Source organism: Corvus hawaiiensis, chromosome 7 (assembly GCF_020740725.1).
Source record: "Corvus hawaiiensis isolate bCorHaw1 chromosome 7, bCorHaw1.pri.cur, whole genome shotgun sequence".
Lineage (NCBI taxonomy): Eukaryota > Metazoa > Chordata > Aves > Passeriformes > Corvidae > Corvus > Corvus hawaiiensis.
The window spans coordinates 28,888,988-28,912,355 of record NC_063219.1 but is presented as its reverse complement, the minus strand read 5'-3'; the positions used below and the strand labels follow the sequence as shown (position 1 = coordinate 28,912,355).

General features: G+C 47.1%; 1 protein-coding gene across 3 annotated transcripts in view; it reads right to left on the bottom strand.

Moving 5' to 3' along the window:
• Positions 1-317: 317 nt before the first annotated feature.
• The window catches only part of GLI2 (GLI family zinc finger 2), a 190,507-nt gene continuing 167,456 nt past the window's right edge, over positions 318-23,368 (bottom strand). For all 3 annotated transcript variants that reach the window (XM_048309894.1, XM_048309895.1, XM_048309897.1), the window contains 6 exons: positions 22,186-22,317; positions 18,427-18,576; positions 14,645-14,809; positions 9,916-10,197; positions 6,526-6,862; positions 318-5,483 (listed from right to left, as the gene is read on the bottom strand). In XM_048309894.1, the coding sequence (XP_048165851.1) occupies positions 3,127-5,483; positions 6,526-6,862; positions 9,916-10,197; positions 14,645-14,809; positions 18,427-18,576; positions 22,186-22,317 (3,423 nt within the window). In that variant the 3' untranslated portion in view covers positions 318-3,126. The remainder of the gene's footprint in view (positions 5,484-6,525; positions 6,863-9,915; positions 10,198-14,644; positions 14,810-18,426; positions 18,577-22,185; positions 22,318-23,368) is intronic.

The window sequence follows — 23,368 nt, the reverse complement described above, 5'->3', positions numbered from 1 at the left end:
TAATACACAGATTAATTTCTCCTTTCTCCAAACCCAATATTCAATTTGCCATTGTCATGGCCCATCACAGCTCTGCTAATCTGTCCTACTTCTGTCTCCTTTTGGACAACGACTAAAGTCAGTCAACAAGCCATTTTTATCATAAATCTTCTGGTTGACAAATTTGTCCAGTCCTTGCTCTGAATCCCTCTCCTGTGCTGTCCCTGCTGCTGTTCCTAAGCACCACCAGAGTCCAACTGACTGTGTTGGTGTGGTAACGACAGACCAAGACCAACCACCATTTGCCAATGAAAAGAAATAACAACAGACACAATGAATTATGAAAAAAAATTACTTTTTAATGTACAAAAGGTTTATATACAGGTTCAGCATGTTACCTCCATTCTTATGATGTAGAAAACAGCTAAAAATGTTCTTAAGATATAAATTTGACAGAACAATTCACCTACAGTATTTTAGTAATGATGTCTTCTATACATAATATATACAGTGCTGGAAAGATTATTATAATACTTTTTCAGTAAATGAAGGAAGACCACCACTGGAAAGTCCAAAAAATCTCAAGTCATTGGAGATTTGGTTTTGCTTTTGTATTTGAACTTTTGCTAATGAGATATCTGTGAGGAGGGACTCAGTAGCCATCGTTGCCCTATGCAGCTGTTAAAAAAAATCAGATTAGCAATTGAAGGACACACGAAAGCCTGATCCATCTCAGCACAAGAGATGCCCAGTTGTACTCCAAGCGTCCAGGACAACATACAGTGTCCTAAAACATGTACTGCCCTCTTTTCATAAATGCAAAGGCAAAGGCAAGGGCAAGGTCAGTAACTGCAGGAGAATATATACAGCAGACTATAAAAAAATCCCTTTAAACACAACTTTCACAGGAGACACAAATAAACAGCCAGGCACTTTGCTTTGCTTCCCTGTCCTCATGCACCCTGGACATCAGCAGGAGTCATTGAGGGGTGAAGGGCAGGGCTGAGAGCACCCTGTGTGCACCCTCTGCATTTGGGATGAGGATGGATGAGACTGCGGGATGCTGAGCAGCACTGCCTCGCACCAGCCATACCCAGGGCTACCCAGCAGCAAAGCTGTCCCAATCCACCACTGCCGAGCACAGCTCCTGCCTATCTGATATCGCAGAGTTTGCCTGGAGGTAACACGTGGCATTTTCATGTCAGCCCCTGGTCATGCTGGGAACAGTGATCAGTTTGTGCAAAAGGAAAGCAAAGACACCAGAAAGCACCTTTATAAAGCTGTCCTGGTCCTGTGCAGGAGACAGAGTCAGGTGCAAATGAGAACATCACACTGATATGACGGGGAGATGGGGAGGAAAGAGTGAAGCTCTGCAGATGCTTACTCAGTCCAGCTGTAAGAACCTGTTGTTCCCTGCCCTTCAACATATGGGGTACAAAGTATTTGAGGCTATGAGAGCAGGATGAGAAGAGTTGTCCTTGTCCAACGCTGTCTGAAGTTAAGCAAGGCCTCCTCCCAAGTACATGTACCCCACTGCTTCTACCCTGTTGTCTAATGACAGCAAAAATAATAATGCAACAAAGATTAACTTCAGTGCCAGGTGGGACTGACCTGGAAACAGCTGATCACTATTATGAGCAGTTATACTCTGGTGGAGACCTTGGCTTTGGGAGGCTCCTCCTATCTCTTCCCCAATGATGCTTCCAAGAGATTCTCACTGACCAAGCTACTATTCTGACTCAAATACTTGTTTTGAGACTATCCACATGTTTGGTCCTGCAGGTGCAGTCTGCTAGTGCAGGTGCTGCAGGCTGCAGGTGCAGTCTGCTAGTCAAATGAACAACTTGGGTTGACTGTGGTATATTTTTTGGATACAACAGTTTTTCTCATGCTGTGGGACATGTTAAGCTAGCACTGGGTGCATGCCAACAAGCCTGCTTGTGGGGCAGGGTGTTTTGGCCCCACATCAGTGCAGCCAGGCTCCTGTTGTGCATATGGAGCCCAGGCAGAGCTCTGCATTGAGCACATCACACAGACGAACCCTCACAGATTAACCTGCTCCCCCAATGCTGCCACAGTGCACATTCGGCTGGAATGATCATAAAACTCTCTCCATCACCATCACTTGTTTTATGTGAGCACCTCAGCATGGAAAACCCGCCAGAGAGAGAAGCTGCTGCAAAGCTCCAAGGGATACGGTAATGTGTGCTCCAGCACTCTGACATTAAAGATGCATGTGGGGCACTCACAGAAAGTCACTGTGTTCAGAAGGTGCAAAGTTATGCATGTGTGTCAGTCTGCATGCCAGAGCCTTCCTGCCACAGGGGATTATTTCCCAGTGATTGCTGTTCCCCGGCCTCTGCTCCACTCTGCACATGATATAAACCACGTTGTAAACACATCTGATCAAAGTGTGCATTCACCTTTTATGTGTCTCATCAATGTGTCTTTCCAATGTTTTCTCAGAAACACCACTATGTTTTTATAAATGTACATTTTATATACGCTTCTGACAATACACTATATTTGATTTTTAAAGGAAGAGAGAGGCCTTGGCTACTTAACAAGAAAGCATGGTAAGGCACTTTGCCGAGAAGCCGTTTGGAATCACTGCTCTTTGCAAGGTACAAAGGTATTTACGGTATAAAACAATACTGCTGGCAGAGGGCTTGTTTGGAGACGTAACTAAACCCTACTCTCATCAGAGCAGAATATGTAGTATGGCTTTTATTCTAACCAAAACCGCATCCTCCCATTTCTTTCTGGGGCGGGTTGAAAACGAAATTTTTTTGCAAATGTAACTAATGGAAAATGATGGGGAGTGCTATTTTACAGGGCTTCCCGGAAGGGAGGGTTTCATCTCTAACCACTCTCATGCTGGCTCCTAGCTTGGTGGTGATACTGTTCAGTGCTCTGGGAAACCAAGCCAAAAAAATAATACTAGAGGTGCACCCTTGTGGTACTGCCTGCATATAGTTTACATAATTCTGTACACAGACTTTTTAAAATTTTCATTTTGAAATCCTTTAATGTATTTAACAGTTATAAAAAACCCTACCCTATTGAAACATTATTTTTGACAAGCACATTCATACAACTGCTTCACGCAGAGCCCCTTGGATAGCACCAAGGCCTTGTGCTTTACCATTACGACATCATGTTTAGAAATTTACTCTCTTCTGCCAGCGTGGTTAGCATGGAGCTCATATCACCTATTGCCATATTGCTTATCCCTGCAGGTATGGTGGGCAGTGTCAGAGAGTTTCGTGGAGTCGTCAGGCGAGAGGAGTTCTGGGAGAGATTCTGCAGGATGCTGGGGCTCAGGGTTCCCGACATCAGGCTCGAATGGTCCCCATCGTCCATGATGGCATCAAAATCTATCTGGGGCGGCTCAAGACCTTGAGAGTCCACTGTGCTGGACACCTGGTTTGTTCCTGGGGAAGGCAGAGTGGCTGGCTTGCTGTTTTGTGTGCACTGCTGCTGCCTGACCCGACAGTCCGCGTGGTTCTCGAAGCCGTTGTTCTGCTCATACATGTGGATTTGGCCGTAATAGTACATCAAGCTGTTGTCCCTCGTGCCGTCCGCACACTGCTGGGCTGGTGCCACCAACATGTTGCTGCTTCTTTTATGCATGGCCTCCGTCGTCTCCTGGCCCGGGCTGATGGTGTTCATAGGATGGGGAGTTCTCATGTAGCCCAGCTGCTGGGTGGTGCGGACCCCTCGGGGTCTGCTGCCCGGGTTTGGCTCCAGCGGGGGACGAGGCTGGATCATGCCAGGAGGATACGCCTGCGCAGCTGAACCCATCATGCTCTGCTGAGGCTCAAAACTGGGCTGATTGGAGGTCATGATGGGCTGAGGAAAGGTCTCCTGAGCCACAGGGAAGTTCAGGTGGCTTGGCTGAGATGAGTAGTTCTGCTGACTTGGTTCATGCATGACCTGTCCCAGCACTGTGCGCTCACTGTTGCTCCTGACCATCAAAGAAGGGTCGGTTGCCATGTCCATTTGCTGAGGGTGAAGGTGGGGTCCGGACTTTGCTGCCATGTTGCTACAATTAGGAGAGATCTGATTTGGGTTGCCACTGATTGCACTGGGGCTCAGCATCTGATGAGGTTGGTTATACCCTGTGTGCAAGCCCATGTCAGGGTTCATGCTGGGACCTAGGCTCATGGGCTGCTGCCGCAGCTGCATGCAGTTTAGCCTCTGCCCATCCATGCCCATGTTTCTCTGCATAAAGCTCTGCTGTGTTACATTCATACTGTTGTCTGGCAGCTGCATCTGCTGCTGGTTGTAGTTCTGGTACTGACCAAAGTTCTGCTTCTGCTGGACCACTGCTAAGTTCCCTTGTGAAAACTGCTGCTTTGACTGATTGGACATGATATCAACTGTGCCTGAGCTGACTTCATTCCACTGGACAGGCATGTTATTTTTATTCATGTCTGAAGAAGTATCAAAACTCATGGAACACTCTGCCATCATGGGTCCCAAGTGGCTCATGCTTGTCTCAGCCACCGCCATCCTGCGCTGGCTGGTCAAGGCTGGAGGCTGCAGCTTCCCACTTCCTTGGAAGTTCTGCATGTCATTGCTGTACCCCATGGAAGTGCTCTCAGCCACTGTCCCATTGCTCTGGGATTTGATGTACTGTACCACGTCATCTGGCAGCATAATGTCATCATCTCCAATGGGTGCGTCTGTCTCCCCAGACATGGCTTCCATGGCAATGTTTTCACTGATGCTCAGTGGTCGGGGTGAGTAGGTATGCCGGGGCAGGCTCCCATCTGAGCGCCCGTAGCTCTGGAGACCAAAATTCCTCCTGTCTGTCGCATGTGGAGGATGGAAGGGGTTCACGCTGTTGGTGCTGTTGAAGCGGTGAACTCGTGGGAGAGCCTGGGGGTCTCCGGGAGGTCTCCTCACTGGGTCGCTTGCCCGTCTGGTGCAGTTGCCCTGCACCTCCTGGGGAAATGCTGGAGCTGATGGGTAGCCATAAGTGTTACCATCGCTGCAACGCCTGGGGCCTGGCGGGAGGCGGATGGAGGGCAAGGTGGGGTCTGGTCCATCCATAAGTGAGATCCTGTTCTTCAGGGTCATCCTCTCCATGTTTGGCAGGGGGGTTGGAGGAGGGCCCCCTGTGGCAGCAGCATACTTGGCTTTCAGCCTGTAGTGCTGAGCTGGTGTGAGGTTCAGCAGTCCTGGCATCCCGCTGCACTGGCTCGCCTCGCTCGACCGGCGGGAGGCATCCGTGGAAATCGGGTCGTAGGAGTCAGCAGAGCTTGTGTTATTGGGGCGGTGCCCAAGATGTGAAGCCTCACTGGAACGGCGGCTGGAGAAGTATGGGGAGATCCCTGAGGATCTGCGGCTGACGGTGTAGGCAGAGCTGACGGTGCTTGTTGTACTATCACGGCGCTCGTTGAGTTGGTTCAGCATTGTAACCTCATTGACAGACAGCTCCATTATTCTGGGGTTAGGCAGCATAGCAGAAGAACCACCACTATTTTCTAGAACAGAGCCTGAGAGAAAGGTTGCAGGGAAGGAAAAGGTCTAGTTAGCTGAGAAATTTCACTTGGTAGTGTTCTAGGTGCCAGAATACAGACCCACAAAGCCACCCCCAAATATTTCATGGGAGTGATGGTGAGTTTCATGTGCTGCTAGTGAATTCAAAGCTTCATTTCTAGCTCCATGTTCATGCAAAAGGAGCAAGAAGTCTGAGGAAAGAAGAAGTCCCTACTGCAGAGACTTGGTAACATGTACACCCCTTAAACTCAGCTTCTGAGGAAATATCTCCACATGGGCTTCCCTCAGTAGGACAAAGGTTGGACTGGTGTGAAAAGTGCCACAGGGACAGAACATAGCTGCAACCACAGCTGCCCTCTGGGACAGATGCAGAGCAGTCAGGGATAGCAGGCTGAGAGCCCGAAGGCTGACATTCAAAGGCTCTTCCAAGAGTAACCCAAGAAGTTCTGAGATCTAGTATAACCCAGGCACCATGCCTTGGGACTTCTTGGAAAAGTTAGAGGATCTCTAGAGGGTTCATAAAGATGCTTTTATCAGGAATTACCAGCAGTGGGAAACAAGCCTATGAAGCTGGAGGCAATAGCCAGGAGCTTCTGAAGTGACAAAAGGCCTGTCAGAGCAAGATTATGGAGGGAGGTCTTGTTTGGATTGCTGCTGTGCTCCAGTGGTCTCCTAGGAAGCATATTAGCCCTTGGGGAACTGTTACTGCTGAAAGAAATGCAAGCAGTCTTGAGACTGTAACAGGGACAATGAGGACAGCTGTGTCTAGGTTCTGGGCAAGCTCAGAAACAAGGACACCAACACCTCTGTCTCCCTTCATAAATCCGTAGAACTGAGCACCTGGGCTTCTGTTGCACATCACCAGATAGCTGTGTTTACACCCAAGCTGTCTGTTTTACCTGACATCTTAATCTAGCAAAGCAGGACTCGGAGGCAATAAGAAATGATCCTCATTCCTCCAGGGCAGACTCTTGGTTATGAAACCAGAGTCAAACTCTGGGAGGTTCCTACAGGACATGGTCCAGGCCCAGGGCTTACCATTTCCTGAGATGGGAGGCAGCTTGGTGTTTCTGGCTTGTGGAGCTGGGCTCACCCATGAGCAGGAATCCTTAACTGTCTTGAGTTTCTCTTTCTTGAGCTGTTCAAGTCGTTGCATCGTCGTCATGTGTTTCCTTAGCTGCAGGCTGACTGCCGAGTTACCAGATGAGACCGTTGAGTCCACGACAGGAGCATTGTCATCCAACGCCGTCAGATCTCCCAGACTTCCCCCGCTGTGCATGTTCATTTCTACTCCACTGTCATTGTTGTTGGTGCTGCCAAGGGGTGATGGCTCACTGCTGCATGACGACTGGCCACCAGGACTGGACTGACACATCTTGGGGAGGGAAAAGAGGAAAAAGAGTTAGCCAGGTGAAAACATTGATGGAAAAAAATCAGGAGCCCAACATCCTCAGTGTTAGTCCTGGAGGCTAGGAGAGCTCCTGTCCTAGGGTCTCCCCTTTCTTGTTACCCCTCCCTGCTGCAGGATCTCAGCTCTTCCAAAAGGCAGGTGCCCCTTCCCTGTGAGAGGAGGATGGGACAGCACCCCACAGCTGGAAAAACTATGGTGATTCAACTGCAGGATGGAGAGAAACCAAATGCTCTTCCTCCAAAAGAAGAAGGACAGATGTTTCTCGAAGAAAAGCAGCACGTCACCTGGTTGTGCAAGGTATATTGCAGCAAACACTGGCTTATCCAACATAGGATCAAGGCTTAAGTATTTCAGACACAACGTATTTTTGTCTTTAAAATACCCTAACATATAATTAGGTTAGCTGACAAACTTCCCCACCAGATAAAAACCTGGTTCACTGTTTGCAAACTCCCACTTGCAGATAAGGCAGATAAGCACCATATTTATTTTATTTACATTAGGAATGTAAACTACTCTCATTGGGTAGTTTATTTGCAGCAGACACTATATAGTTTGAGCTTGCTCTGCTGCTGCTACCAAACAGGATGCCTGGCTTTTCTGCTCCAGGCCCAGGCTCCAGCAAAAAATGGGAGTGCTGAAAAGGCAACATACTCTGCCCTGGGCCAAGGTGGGAATGCAGGGTGCTGCAGTGTTCTTACTTTACTCCATAGCAGCCCCCCATGAGCAGGATTGACTGGCTCTAATTGCCCTTCAGTCCAGATGATAGAGACTGCAATCCCAAGATTTAATGGCAAGTTGTGACGCTGGGAGAAAGGTGGCAAAGGGAATCTTTGAACACTGCATCCTCTCCTTCTCTGTGTTCAAGCAGATCTCCCCTATCCCTCCCCACTGCCCCACATACTTCCACTTCCACCCTGTGAGGGTTAAATGGAGACAGAGATCTGCAGGAGATCATGCTTTATACAGCTATTTTAATACAAAGGATTTCTTTGCTCACCTTAGTACCGACTGTCCTTAGGAAGGTAGAGTAAGGAAGGGTAAGTGGGAATAAAGAACAGGTTGTTAGGACAAAGACAGCATTAACAAAAAGGACCAGGTTAGTAAAAAGGAGGAAGAGGGAAATGCAGAATACAGCACAAATTACCAATATATCCCCTACTCCCATACCCCATCTTCCCTGCCTTCCCTCTTCAGGGGTACAAATATAAGCTCCTAGGAGAGACTTTCTACCTGTTCCCATGGGTTTGGGGTGACACATAAAGATGGGTCAAAACAAGGAGCCTGGGAATCATGGGAACAGTGATGGGAACCTCCCACCACCCCGACCTTAATGAGGAAACAGGAGTTGGATGTGGACCCACCAGATGAGATGCCACCTGTTAGATGTGCACAAGTGAGGTATGCAGTGCTAGAGAGGGACAGTGAAGATAAACACATGAACCACGGCCCTGCTGCTAGTGAGATGGCTTGGCTGGAACCCTGCAAGCACAGAGTGCTAGGAAAACAACCCCATACCTTCAGGAGAAACAGGGTGGGGAGCTGTAACTGTGTCAGTGTTTACATAGGAAAAACCAATAAAACACATGGAGGAAGAGTATTGGAGAATGGTCATTCTGTCCAGTGGTTCTCACATTTAGCTTTTGTAACACAGTACAGAGCCTCATCACAGTAAACTGTTTCTTTAGTCGATTAGAGACATTCTGGATGTGTAAATACTCAATTTTTCCCTAACTGAAACATGCTGCTCACTGGTAATTTGTCTGACAACACATCCCCTAACCCTTCTGAGAAAATCTTTGTAGCTCCAGGGCATATTTTTCACAGGAATAAAAATCTTTTAGCCTGGATTCAAATCAAGAAAATATGTATTTTGGAGCTCAATGTCCTTTCAGCTCCAGTGAGAAGTCTGGGGAGTATGTGAATATTCCTTTGCAGGTGAAGGTCTTTTCTTCTGTATTCAGCCCATACTCTGTCCCACTCTGAGCTGATGCAGCAAACCAGAACTTTGGGTACGAAAGTGAAAAGAAACATCAAAAGGCAAAAGTGATCCGTGTGTTGCAATGCTCCATCTCCTCCTCCACCCTGGATGGGGTGTAAGAAGCTTGATGTGTTTGAACCCATCACTATACACAGCTCCTTAATACCACTGACCACACTACAGCCAATTGTGGAGCTGCTGTAATGGCCAGAAAACTGATAAGTGGTCTTTGCTTCAGCTGGTGTCCACTCATGGAGCTGTAAAGCTTGGTTATGGTTGTGTGACAGCCTGTACTCTGTGGGTCACAGCATTGCTTCCATGTTTATTCCTAGTTTCCCTCTCCTGCCCCATCATCCCGCTACAATTTTCTATGGCAGCTGGAAGTCATGTATTGAATTTGTGTACTCCTGAGTAATCTGCTCTAGCAGACATGGACTGATCAGGGAGGTGGGACTAGATGATCTCAAGAGGTCCCTGACAACCCCAGTGACATTGTGCCTCTGTGCATGGTGGACAGGATCAAGGAATTGAACTTGCTTTAAGATACTCAACAAAAATAAAACATCTAGTTTTATCCCCACTGGCTTCATCAAACAGCAGCAGCCTAGAAAGAAAAGGAGTGAAAGGCGAAGGGAGGAAGAAAAACGGGACTGCTTAAGCCAGGACCTTTGCTTCAAGAAGCATTCATCAGTCTGTGCCCTGTGGTCATTTCTCAATTTAAACTGGTGAGGTAGGTAAAGCTCATTTGACCACAACACTCCTGGGTTTTACCCACTTTCACAGCACAGGAATGCCAAGCTCAGCACGGGCCATCACATGGCCCCCATAACTACAAGGGCAGGAATTTATGATGCTGGGTAGGAAGGTGCAAAACGTACTGGATTGTGCCCTGACCTGCAGTTTCATTTCTGGACTTGAACTCTAGAGTTGCAGGGCACATGCCCAGAGAGGTAAATGGAATACAAATGCTTCATGCCCCTATTGCATCAGAGAGATCAGGAACCACGTCATTTCTGCCAAAAGCAACTGCTCTTACCACAGAATTCTCCATTTTTATCGTTTTGACTTGTAAGCAATCCTCCACGCTCCTCGTGGTGCTGTTGGCCTCGGGGCTCTCCTCGGACACCTTGCTGCTCTGCTTGGCACTTGCCTCATTGTCCCCATTTTCCTTGAGTGGAGGTGGCCTCGGGTGAATGTCATTGCGCTGCTTCTTCGTGACGTGAGCATCAGGCCCATGCACCGTCTTGACGTGTTTCCTGAGGGAACTGGGGTCTGTGTACCGCTTCGTGCAGCCAGGGATTTTACAGACGTAGGGTTTCTGTCAGTACAAACAAATCTTGGGTTATATTTAGAATAAGCCCAAATATTCCAGGTACAGTGTATGGGCCAGGAAAATACAATGAGCATCGCAGCAGGCAGCAGCAAAATGTGGAGCATCTGCTCCACAGGACTCTGTAAGACTGAGATACGGAAGATGTGATATATGGGCTGCTGCTGATCCACAGAGACTTGGCCGGTCATTTCACGTTGGCTAAACTTCTTGTTTTTAGTTTCTGGATCAAAAGACAGCTAAGAATTCATGAAATACTTTCCTAGTATTACTTTCCCACGTATGTATTTGCTCGGGTGGCCACAGGAATGTTTCCTGATTAAGGATGGGAGGGAGGTGATGTAGCAGACTGGGCATAACACATTCGCACTGCTAAGGTGGGATCTACACCAAGAAGATGTCTGAAACCTTTTGGCTGATGGAAATCCAGTGAATTCAAGCCAGACTGGATTCACCCTACTCAATCTATCATACCACTCCAGCACCTGTCACCTTGAAATCTGTTATTGTGCAAAACAAACCACAGGCATGCAATGTTTTTCTTCAGACGACAGCACTCTATCCCGAATTCATGAATCATTGATTGCCATAGGAAAACAAGGCTGAAGCCATGCTTCTGAAAACAGAAGTCAGCAAACAGATACTTTTATTCTTTTAACTTTTTTTTTATTTTACCAAGTCTCCAATTCCAAAGTGTATTAGCACTGCAGTTGTTTGAGCTGGTGCTGCTGCACTGGAAGCTCTGAATTCATCACAAGTTCTGCTTTTGGCCTCACAGCTACTCTACGTATTTTTCTGCCAATGCACTAGGACAGATCCATGAGAAAAAACAGACATGTTATTTGAAGGCTACCCAAAATGACCATTCCTATTCTTTTTTTTTTAAATCTGTTTTGTAATTTTGTCCAGAAACTTAAGTGAAAAAATACAAAGGAGTATATATATTCTTTGCAGGAAGCCAGCATAATCACGTGAAAAACACTGAAAGTCTGTTTTTTATTCAAAAGCATGCTTCCTGACTGATCTTGGCACATCCACGTAGCTAAATCCACGTAACACCCCACTGAGGTAAATATTTAATATATTTTAAAGCTGGGTAAACCAAAGCACAAAAATTAAAACAGTTTGTTTAAAAATATCATGCAACCTTTTGGGCAAGCATTATAGAAATATTATTGCTGCTATTAAACATTATTACAATGAGCAGAACCCCCACCACATGTGCTGAAAAAAAACCTGTATATGAACAGCTCAAAGATTTTTTATAAATATCCTTTAGGCTCAACAGTTCTGATTTCTCAGACACCAGCAATTAGGGTAACAGGATCACTGTTGCTTGGACAGCAGACACTCTACCTAAGAGGATTCAATCACCCTCTTCATCAGGTCATGCCCCCTGCAACTGAGCTGAGCACAACTGCTGTTTCACTGGTGTGCCTTCATCTATCCCCTGGGTTATCCAGATTCTGACATCTAGTGACATCTTCACCCTAGTGAAGTCTTGAGTTTAGATATCTCAGGAACCTCCCTCCTACTCTCATGCACACACAGGGTAATACTCATTAGGGTGGGAGAACTGGAGAACTCCCCATGCACTAAGCAGAACTGGATTTATGCGTTTTAGCCTTGTTCAGCTTGATGTCTCTCTGAGTCTTTGGCCATGAACTCGTGCCACTCCTCTGTGCATGCACTGGAGAGTGGTCACAGGATGAAAGCCCCTTTTCCAGGTGTAGCTTTGAAGGTAGCCCCTGAAGGGATTCAAATAGTGACTGAAAGTTTAAAATGAAATAGTGTGTATGACATTTCAACAATCAAACAAAAGCCAGTGTGGTAATATATCCCCAGCCTTGAACTTCAGCATGTTTGGACCATACACCTACGTCCTGTCACACAATGATAGTGACAAATACAGGGAAACTGGAACTTCCCCCTTAGAGAAGACTTGGATGACTAACTCTGAAACTGGTGTATTCCAAGTAAACACTGCAAGCAGAGGAAAATATTTAGAAGGTAGCTAGGAACCACAATAGAGTTAACAGTGGGTAATGGGAAATATTCACAGCCACAAACTTCTGCTTTGCATTTGTGTGGTTTTGTGAGCCAAGGTCTCCGTACAGTTTGCTAAGCCAGTGGTCATGGCCACAGCTGGATGCAGGACCCTTGCCTGGGCCTGCTGCCCAGTGTGATGAGCTTTGCTGTGAGGGATGCCATCTGTTGTAAAGGATCATGTTATACGTTCCTCAAAAAGAGGGTGTCAAAAATATGGCCCAGAGAGCCATTGTATGCATCTACAGATCTCCCACAGGTCTTGGGGTGTGTCTGTACTGCATCAAGCAGGGTTGAACAGCAGTTCAGGAGTGAGCATGACTGCAAAATGTAAGATCATTTGGATAGTGACAGTGCCTTGTAGTTCCCATGGCAAGGCCAGCTGGTCTGGTACAAATCCTCCACTAGTGGCTATGCTGTTCCTACTCCTGAGAAGGCTTTGGTGTCCTTCAGGGGAAGCAACTGCAGAGGATAAAAATCCCTATCTGTTATCTGAGTCTTTAATTTGTCTTGTTTGAAAAGAGCTAGTGCCAAGTATCAGCGTATTTATATCAGGGTCCACCAGAGACACGGAGTTGGATGCTCCTGGCCTACAGCCTCACCTTCTTGCACAAGGGGAACCCAAATGATCAGACTTTCAAGTGTGTTCAAGCTCTGCTCAGATGAAGTGAGCAGTCATCCCAGATCCAGTGCAGTTCCTGATCTGGATCACTTGGGAATCTGAATCCACTGGAGAAATTACATTTACTAACACATTCAAAATGAATATTCCACATGTAGGGACATGGGACACTAGCTGGCTCAGATGGGAAACTGCCCTGCCTAGCAAAGTTCCTGGTAAAGCTCCAGGGATCTGAACTCAAGTGATCTATGGGCAAAACAGTCGCTCACATACTGTCAGTGTGCACAGACTGCGGTGAGTCAGTCGGTATCCAGCACTGAAAGCTGTACTGGCAGTCTTGATCCATTCACATGAGAATCCTTAGGAATTGAAGAGAGATGCAAATTTCCTTTAAGACAGGAAAAAATGTTGCAAAAATGTAAATCTTCAGTGGCTTGCTTGATTTATTCAACTTATGAGTGAGAATATGGAGAGTGGTTTAACACTGCAAAATTAAGACGTGGAAATATCAACAATGAAAGGGGCATTGGATCCAGCACTGGAGGAAGGCAGAGAAAGCATCCAGGGCTGGAGAATGAGCAATTTCCGACACCTAAAATGTGAGATTAAACCACAACTGGCTACCTTTCAGGGGAAGATGCTTTAACATAGAAAAATGATGTAGTCAAACACCACTTACTGGGAATGCAGGATGCTGAGCAGACGAGAGGCTGCAACCTATCTTTTTGGTCCCTCCTGGCCTCAAGGTTGGAATAGCCTTAAAACAACCCCAAACTATCCAGTTTAAGTGTGGATATGGGTTAATTTTAACCCATATCTTGCTGGTGGAGAACAATCCTGACATTTGGGTTCATACCCAAACCAATTCAGAAAACACTGGGATCCTGGTCATTCATCAGGTCCATCTCAGCATCATGGAAGAGGATTCTAGGCTTCGAATCCTTATTCTGACTCAAACAGAATCTCTGAAACCTACAGAGTTTTGGTTATCACTGACTACTTCTATGCCAGAGATAAAAATACTCCCAACAAGCCCTTTGTAGACACAGCATTGCTTCAAAAGGCTGTCAACCGTGGCAACTGTGTTCCATTCTCCAATAGTCTATATTTAACTGTTGCAAATTAGGCTACAGACTGAATTCTTCATGGCTGAAAACACTATTAGAACTTTAGAGTGTTGTTTTTTCTTCCCCTGTCAGCTAATTAGTGGTAATATAAATTTCAATCATCGGCCGTGGTTGATTGCAACAGACCATCACATGTGTTACAATAAAGGCAATTTCCTCTGCTCCCCAACTACTAATAGTAGGTCTTAATTATCCAAGGTTAACAAAGCATTGCATTGTGCTCTATCATTGTACATCAAACGATGGAGGGAGTATTATTTCCAGAGCATCAGGATCCAGGGTAGCTGTTATATTACTGCAAGTCTGCTCCACAGTAATATTAAACACCACTTGCACAACTGTACAATACTATCTGTGCTATAAAAAATTATAAATTTGGAAAATGCTTGTTTTAATTTCCAAAGTCGATTAAAAAGTTTGCATACTTTAACATCTGTTTATGATTTCAGACACAGCTTTCATAAATATAAAGCTAATGTGGTCTGGCTCCGCAGCAAAATAAATCCCATTAAAAAATAAGATAAACCTCTCATTACAGTAGGTTTCTTTTTACATGAGTCCAGTGTGTAAAGTGTATGTTTATTGTCAGCAAAACTTAAAAAAAAAGCCCTCCGTTGAGCTGTGGTGAGCCCAGGCTTACCTCATTGGAATGTGTCCTGTTCTGGTGCTTGGCTCTGTCCGAGGCATTGGAAAAGGCTTTATTGCAGCCCTCATGTTCACAGACATAAGGTTTTTCTCCAGTGTGGGACCTCAGGTGTGTCTTTAAGTTCTCCAGGCGGGAATAGGCTTTGGAGCAACCCTCAAACTAAAGTAAAAAAAACACACGAGGAGTGATTAATTAACCAGAAAAATTTGATTTTCCCCATGCCTAAACCCTTCTCATCTGTTTCTCATTCTTTCTTTTTTTTCTTCCTTTTAAAGGGCTTGTGTTTTAGGGAACAACATTCACTTTGTTGGGAGAATTTGCTTCCCTAGGCAGGCTGAGAGTTTCAGCAGTGAGTCATATTTGAGGTGCTACTCCTTGTTTGGTACCCACCTGACATTTCAACAAGTGACTCTTTTCTTCCAGCAGGGCTAAACACCCCCTCCACTCCTCCCAGAGCTCTCTTAGCCCCTCCTGCCACTCCTCTGCATCTAAAACACTCAGAAACAGGGGCCCCCTCCTTCCCACCTAGGGAACTGACAGATTCTCCACAGTCTGACCAGCCCTGCAACTTCACTACCACCAGCACTGGAACGGGCAGACCATTCCCTAACACACAAACAGAAATCTAGCAAACTTTAAAGTTTCCCAAATTACAGCTTGGGTCTACTCTTGGAGGATGCTGTGGTCAGGCTGTCTGACATTACCAGTTTAAAAAACAAGACTCTCAGTCTTGAAGACAGATGGATTTTTGGATGACAAAACAGGCCAGGAACCTTCCTCCTGGAAGGAAACCAGCTGCCCACACAACGAGAAGGAGCAGCCTGGGAGATGTGGAGAGGCTTCTGGTGATGTAAGTCCTGTTACCCTCCACTCTGACTGAGCTGGAGGTTTCTCTCTGCACCTGCCCTGTCTCAGCATGGGAGGATTTCACCTCAAACTGAGGAGGCTCTTAAGTGCTCTTTGACAAAACAAGTGGGAGGTTTTAAGAAATGCAAGGCTCCCTCACAAATTCTAGCTAAATGCTGCACTGCCAGTTCAGCTGGGAGCATTGAAAAGCCCAGGCTGTACTTCCTATACAAAAACCACCCCTTACATTTCAACGAACAGCCCCTCCTGCTGTAATGTATGTGTTGTATTTTAGTCACATCACTTAAATGTGTCTGCAAGTTCAGTCCAGTTGTGACAAGACTTCACACTGCTCTATTTGAGTCTTGGCCAGTGAAGAAACTGAAGCCACAGCAGGACAGGTCATGCTCAGTGTCTGATTTTCCCATGGGCAGCTGAGTGGTTCTACACATTCAAAGGTCTGGTCAAAGGCACCTGCATGCAATAGCAACAGCACCAGTCTCCTTGTGCTCCACATGCACAGGACCTGACTGACTGCTAGTGAGGGAGGCAAACAGGCAGCCCATGAAACCCATGAAGCATGTAGGCACAGGTTGATCCCATGTAAATTTGTTGCGTTGGAAAATAAGTAGGATTACTTAAGATTCCCTTTACGGTCTAGCATAGGGATGGTGGATGTAAGGCAGACTTGCTCTGCTCATGCTGATTCCTTCCACAGCTTTGTCAGGGTGGGATGGATCCAGTTCCTCTTCCTCAGACAACTTTCATTAGCCCATTTGTCCCACAGAACATGCTACAACTCTGAAGTAGCACAGTATATCTCTTTCTTCTCTTGCCCTGTACAAACAATCCTTTACAACTCAAGTCGCTTACAGTTATTGAAATACATCATTCCTCTTGCTGGAAAACAAAGGGAACTCAGCATGAGACAACTCACGTGTCCATTCTAGTTTTGCTGGATACTGACACAAAAACGCAGTTACTAAGAGCAGAAGTTCTAGGGCCACATTTTCAAATAAGAGCTTCTCAGCAAAGCAGCCTGTGCATGTTCAAAGCAGTTGTACCCACTCTTAAGTGTGGATTTGATTATGTCAGTGGGAGTTCTGGCTGTCGTCTGTTGAAATAATCCTTGACCAAATCCCAGACTGCAATTGGGCTCATCCATAGCTTTATGTACACCACAAACTTCTTGTCTGAAACAAATGCTGCTTTGAAAAATCACTGCCAGACTTGGACAAGGAATCCTCTGCCACAGAAGGGCACTGTCTGCAGAGCTGCCACTATCCCAGACAATTGGAAAGTGGTGGTTCTCCAGTTCAGTCCAGTTGTTGCTTCAACATATTGCATATGGAGGGTGTGCAGTTCTCCAGCAGGCAGAGGATGACTTAAGACTCACACACAGCCTTGCCATTGCTCCAGTGTGACACAACTGAGGCTTGAAAGAGGCAGGATTTAGCAGTAGTGTTTTTTCCTGCTCCACCACAGCACTGAAGAGCATGCAGCCACTGCTGTTTTTGTCTCCTGAGTCCCTCTACCTGCAAGGGCAGGCTATACTTGCCCTCAGTGCTCACTTTGTATGCACCAAAAATCAATATTTCTTGATACTTTTAAGGAAGATTGGTAAAGCCCTAGACTGGGCGAAGTGCTTTAGAAGATTAAAACAAAGGACATGGCCCTGTGCCTCGGGGGAGCTTATGCTCTAAATTAAATGAACACAAGGCTGGAAGATTGATAAAGGAGTCATGCAGCAAGCAAATCATACATATCCTAATATTTGTAAGCAGGAGCTGGGGCAGAGCCAGGGAGGGAGCAGGGCCGTAAGTGGCTAATGGAGCAGAAGAGGAGGAAGATATGGGAGGAGGGCTCAGACATTTGCTGAGCAGGAAGAGACTCATTCCTGAGACTCTGGGGAGAGGAACAGTGTAATCCTGACAGCAGAGGAGATATGAAACGCCATCAAGAGGAGAATGAAGACAGCAGAGGATATCAAAAGACAGGGATGGCCCTTTGGGAGGAGTAAGGGCTGGAGCATATGAGGAGGGAGATTGTGAACACTTCTCCCATCAGCTGATCACAGTTACTGAACTCCGTACCTCGCTTCCCTCTTGTGCCCCCCATCAGGCATCCATGGCTGCCCCACACCAGCCAGCAGTGCGGTGGGAGGCTCCAAGTGTGAAGGCACATATAGGATTTAATATTTTGAGGCTAGGGAGAAGGAGAGCCCAGCTCTCCCATGTCGTCTGTGAGCCTGCACCCAGGGCTGAGATACAAAATACTACCCCATACTCTTCCTCAGGCAGTGTTTAACCCTAGGCGCAGTGCTGCTGGTATGCAGAAGGTCTGGGGACTGAGATCTTCTTGGGGTTTATGCACCTATGGCTTAGCCTCTCCTCTGGATTAAGAGAGCAGAGGTAGGATGTGTTGGCCTAGATTTCCATGCTGGAAAGAGGCTTGTGTGCATGCTTGGGTCCGTGGGTGAGGGAATCTTGCAGTCCCAGAAGCTGTAGTGCGTAATGCCAAGTTAGACATGACCAGGGTTAGGCGGTTCCCCACAGTGTGGTATTACTGGCTTTCTTTCTTGGAAGTAGGCAACTAAATTGGCTGGATTTCCACCTTAAGTGACTTGTCCTGAGTTGCCTTGGATCTCTGTGGTAGATCTGAAATAATTTTTTCCATGGAAATACAGTTTTGCCCACTTACACCTTGCTCAACCACACTCCTTGACCTCTTGTCCCGTCCCCAGGGTCTAACCTGCAAGTAGCTGTAACCCAGACACAGAGGGCTGGACTGGCTCTGAGCTGGTGCCAGTGGCTGCCCTGGTAGAGCCCTACTTGAAGCCATGCCCGTGTCTGCAAACACATTTTTGTGACCACCCCAGCCCAGTGTCCCACTTGCCAAGTGAGATGCACCATATGTCCCTGCCAGCTCACCGTGCACTTGTGTGGCTTCTCTCCCGTGTGCCTTCGCATGTGCACCACCAACATATACTGAGCCTTGAAGGGCTTCTGCTCCCGTGTGCAGTCCTGCCAGCGGCAGACAAACTCCTTCTTCTCCCCGTGGATGTGATCGTTGTTGATGTGCTGGTAGGAGAGAAAGGAAAAGCAGGTCACTCCTGGAAGAGCTGATGCCAGCGAATGTCACACGGTGCTCCAAAAGCCAGATGTTCTCTCCCCAATGCTTGTCAAGCACTGTAGCACCTGGGTGCCAGGTGCACAGGTAACACCAGGGACACAGGACCCAGTACTGTGGTATGGTGTGTCCTGCAGAGAAAGGTGTGCAGCACCCAGCACACTGCGTCCAAAGCAGCTAAAAATGGGAGGTTTGCAAAAGCAATGGGGACCCATGGTGCCGGGGAGAGGGAGTCCTCTTAGTGTGTCCCCAGCTACTTGATGCCACTCTTGAGGGGGATGACAGAATAATTTTTGTCTCTACTGAACCCTCCTGTGCTTCATTTACACACCTGAGACCCTTTCCTGGGGCACTGCTGGAGGATGGTGGACAGGAGGAGACAAGCCTTGGCTGGATTCAATAAACTTAAAGGTCTTTTCCAACCTAAACGATCCTATGTTTCTAAGCCCATATGCTGGCCCCATGACATCCACCTGCTGTCCAGTGCTGGTGGCTGGCAGGAAATGACAGCATCTGAGAGCTATGCACCAGGGAGAGCTCAATTACTGCTAATTACTCTGGCCCATGAAATTCTGTGCTGGAGTGTTGAAAAGCCAGACCCAGAATGGTGCCTTCGTCCACTCTGGTAGGAAGAAGTGGGTCGTTTTTTCCCAGTGCAGGGCAGATGAAGCCCTGCCGAAAATAAACAGAGCCAGAGGCCAGCCTGTCGGCAGCGCCGTTCCCGTGGCGTCCTTGTCTCTCTGAATGGGGTCTCATTGCCAAAAATAATGCCTGTCCTCGCTCCTGTGTTTTCAGACGACATTCACTGACAGGAAATCCTAAAATAAACCACTTGGGTTTGGGTTTTGGCTTTTTTTGTGCTGAGATTTTTTCCAGCCCCCGCCTTCATTCCCCTGGCCAAGGCCAGGCACACACGTTGCAGCTAGGGATGAGACTCTCTTGGGGCAGTGAGGCAGCATGAGGACACAAAAGTACATTAAAACAGATTTATCAGCCTTCACAGTCCCAGCTGAATCCAGTCTCAGCGTTCTGTGTGCTGCGGTCCAGTCCTGGGGTCAGGATCCTGCTGGGGTCCCAGTTCTACTGAGGGACAAGAGGAGGTGTGTGGGGCTCAGCTGGTCTCTTGGGCACCACACATAAACACTGAGAGCCAAAGCTGCGTGCTGGGAGAGTCGAGAGAGGCTGGGTTTGGGAGAGGTTTCGTACAGGTTTGGAGTTCTACTGCCTACAGTTCTGGTTTTACAACATGGCATTGGTATGAGATTTTAGCCTCAGATGGTGGAAATCTGATGAACCTCCCCAGAGGCCCATGGACATGCTAAACCATGTCCAGACCAGACTGGGAAGATATGTCTCCAGGCTCTTGTTTGTGTGGGAGTCTAACTTGCAACCAAGACTACAAACAGCAATGCTGGAGTGTGGGAGTGCACAGGCTTGTCCATTTGGTCTTGTTTGAGCCAGAGGAAGAACATTTATGGAAGGGGAACTCTAGCCCTCATTCAGGACTATTCAATCCCGGTCTGGGCAACATCTGCTTCCCATCACATAGTGTAGGAGGAGTTGCACAGCTCACCCCACTTCAGCTACAGCTCCTTAGCCCCTACGTGGCTGAAGGGTTTGCTTGGGCTTCTCTCAAACTGAGTGTGACCTTTGAGGTTGGGAGCAGCAGTATGTTTGCAAAAATATGTCATCACTCCTGCTGCTCCCTGTTGACGTGCATTTTTCCCACAAGCACACCGTGTATGGGGAACAGACCCTGCTGGCCCAGGTACTTTGCTCTGCACACAAACTACAGTTTTTCCATGCATGGTGAGATGGCACCTCCTCAGAAGCTGGCCCACGACATCTGTATTTCATTTGCATGTGTATTTTGGGCATCCCAAAGCCACAACTCCATGTTGCTAGTAATCACAGTACAGAAGACTCAATTTTTGTAACCTTCCAAATTTAGGAAAATCTTGGGATATTTCATCAAATGTTTTTAATGTTTTTCTTTGGTTTGGTTTTTTTTTTTTTCTCTGGAAATAAATTGTGCTGAGCAGCCTGGTGCTCTGCACTTTGCTCTGGGCAGAGTTAGTTTTTCTTACATCTGAGAGGGAAACACACAAAAACTACTGAACAAATGTGAGCCCAGCCCATCTGACAGGCATGCTGTGGTTTAATCCCAGAAAAGCAACACCCCATGGCATGCAATGTGCAACCCATTAAGCACCTTATCACTTAATTGACCTTGAAAACTGTTTCCAAATCTGTCTGTACTCAAGGACCTGATGCACTGAACCTTCTGGCTTCTGGCAGAGGCAGGCAGGCACTAGCCTTAGATGGAAGAAGAGCATGGGCCCAAAATTTTAATTCAGAGTGTGGTCCCTCTGGACAATGTTTGTGTGCAGAACTTGGGCAAATGGTGCCTGATGCCTATTTGGGGGCATCTAAACATATCTGAAATGAAGGTATATAAAAAATGGAGAGAGCAGACACAAGCCCTCGGGAAGGCAGCCACATGGGTGGCCCCTGGCAAGCTGGGAGCCCAGTTGAATAAGGCAGCAAAAGGCTGAAGGAAAATGAGAAGGCAGCAGCTCCTGTTGCAAAATTTGTTTAATCCATAACTCTGCTGCAAGCATCAGGGTTGCTGGGCTGGTGAATTCCCAGCAGATATGGGCTGGCTTCAAACAAATGGACTCACACCATAGAGCCAAAATAAGGACTGGGAGGGTGTTGGGCTGAGAGCAGGGATGGGGCTTAGACACAGATTGTGTCTGATTTCACAGGCACTTCTCAGAGTATGAGGGATTTGTTGATCCCAGAAGCCAAAGGAAACCAAACGGTGGATACCCAAGATGAAGCAAAGCATACAAAAGGTTCTTGGAATTAATTAGAACCGAAAATCTGATTAATGACTTAGTTTGGGGATCCTTCAGAGAGCAGTTTTGACACTGGTTTGGGAACATCACTGTGATTATGGAAGCCATGTTTCCCAAGCCTTAGAAAATCAACCCACTTTCTGTATTTCAGACACTGGAGCATGTCTCCAAACTCTGAAGGTGCTCTGTTTCTGTGGGAGGGATGAGCTGAGCAGGTCAACAGCCTCTAAGTGATATGGCTCCACAGCTCATTAACAGCAGCATAAAAGGCTTTCCCAGCCTGGACTAGGACTGAGGACAGCATGGACGATCCCTGACCCATAGCTGGTGTAGCTCTGTGGGAAGGCTGAGTGAATATGGCCAGTGAAGAGGGAAGGGCTCAGCCCCCTTCCCCATTTTGTGATCAGGTCCTCTGCACTGAGCCTTCTGTCATTGGGCCAGGCACAAGGGAGACTGGAAGTGCAGCCTCAGCAGCTGAGAAGGGAGCAATATCATATAATCTATGAGAGGCTTCCTTCAGCTGAACTCCTCCGGGAGCAGCGACCTGCTTTGGCAGTGTTTACACACCGTATCTCTGATTTGCACCTTTAGTAGCTCCCAGGGTGAGCTCTGGCTGTACAGCAGCTAGTGATAAAAAATGAGGACAAGTGCACAGAAACCCAAATTTATCGCTGGGGTTTCCTCCCAACCATTACTCACATGGACGAGCTGCTCCTGAGTGTCATATTCCTTTGTGCACCCTTCCCAGTGACAGTTAGTCTCATAAATAACCTCAGGCTCCTGTTTACATTCATCCTTATCAAGATCTTCTTTCAGGTCTGTCAGATGCTCCTGCAACACATAACGGTGCATTGTATAAGGTGAACTTCTTTCATCTGAATTCCTTCATCACTCATAGATTACAGGGCAAGTATCAACTGATCACAAAACCATGCTCGTTGTGGCTACATAACATTCATGATTACTGTGAAATAAAGAGCTACAGAGTTTTGGCAGAAGTGGGTCAGAGTTGACTACAAGACACGAGGCACCCCAAAGCCACTGTTGTTGCAGTGCCTGGATTCAGCCAGGTTGTGGGCAGTCCCAGGAAAGGCTGGAGAAAGGAAAAACCTGGCTTCTGACCTTTGGTTGTGTTCTCTACTGGAGCAAAACAACTGATCTGGGCAGAGTGGAGAAACATGAGCATGAAGAAACCACAGAGCAGTCAGAGCCCAGAGCCCAGACTCATCTGACATGGGCTGGGCAGGGGGCCCCTGTTTTCTGCATCTCTCAGTAGATGAGAAAATGATACCTAACCCTTACCCAAAGATTCATGCCTGCAGGATGCTCCACAGGGACAAAGTGATGAGCTCTCAAAGCACTTCTCTGAGAAGGGAATTTGGAAAGCTTCAGCAAGACCCAGTGAAGAGCAGGTTGCAGGACAAAGCTCCTGGGACTCTGGACTCATAAATTAGTTACTTTAATGCTGGGTACACTGTGAGCTCTCTCCTTAACTTCTCTGTCTAGCCAGCTCCTCAGTGTTAAATGAAGCACAGAAGATTTTTGTTATGGCTGCTATGAGGATGGGCAACTACACAACAGTAACAGACAACATAATCAGTACAACTCCAAGTAAGGACAATTGTCAGCTCTGCATGCATCAGACACCTGCACTACAGACAAGGCCATCAGCAGCCAGTATTGGCTTGGGAATTTAGCAAGACAAAACCCTGCAGGTTTTGACCCCCTTCATGCCCTTTCCTCCCAGTTACTACTGCTGCGTAGGACAAAGCAGGCAGCAGCATCTGGGGTGACTGACCACAGCAGACACTGTTCCTCATGATCTGGTGCTCCAGTTGGACCCATATGTGTGTAGACACAAACCCAAACTGTCCCTGGCCTG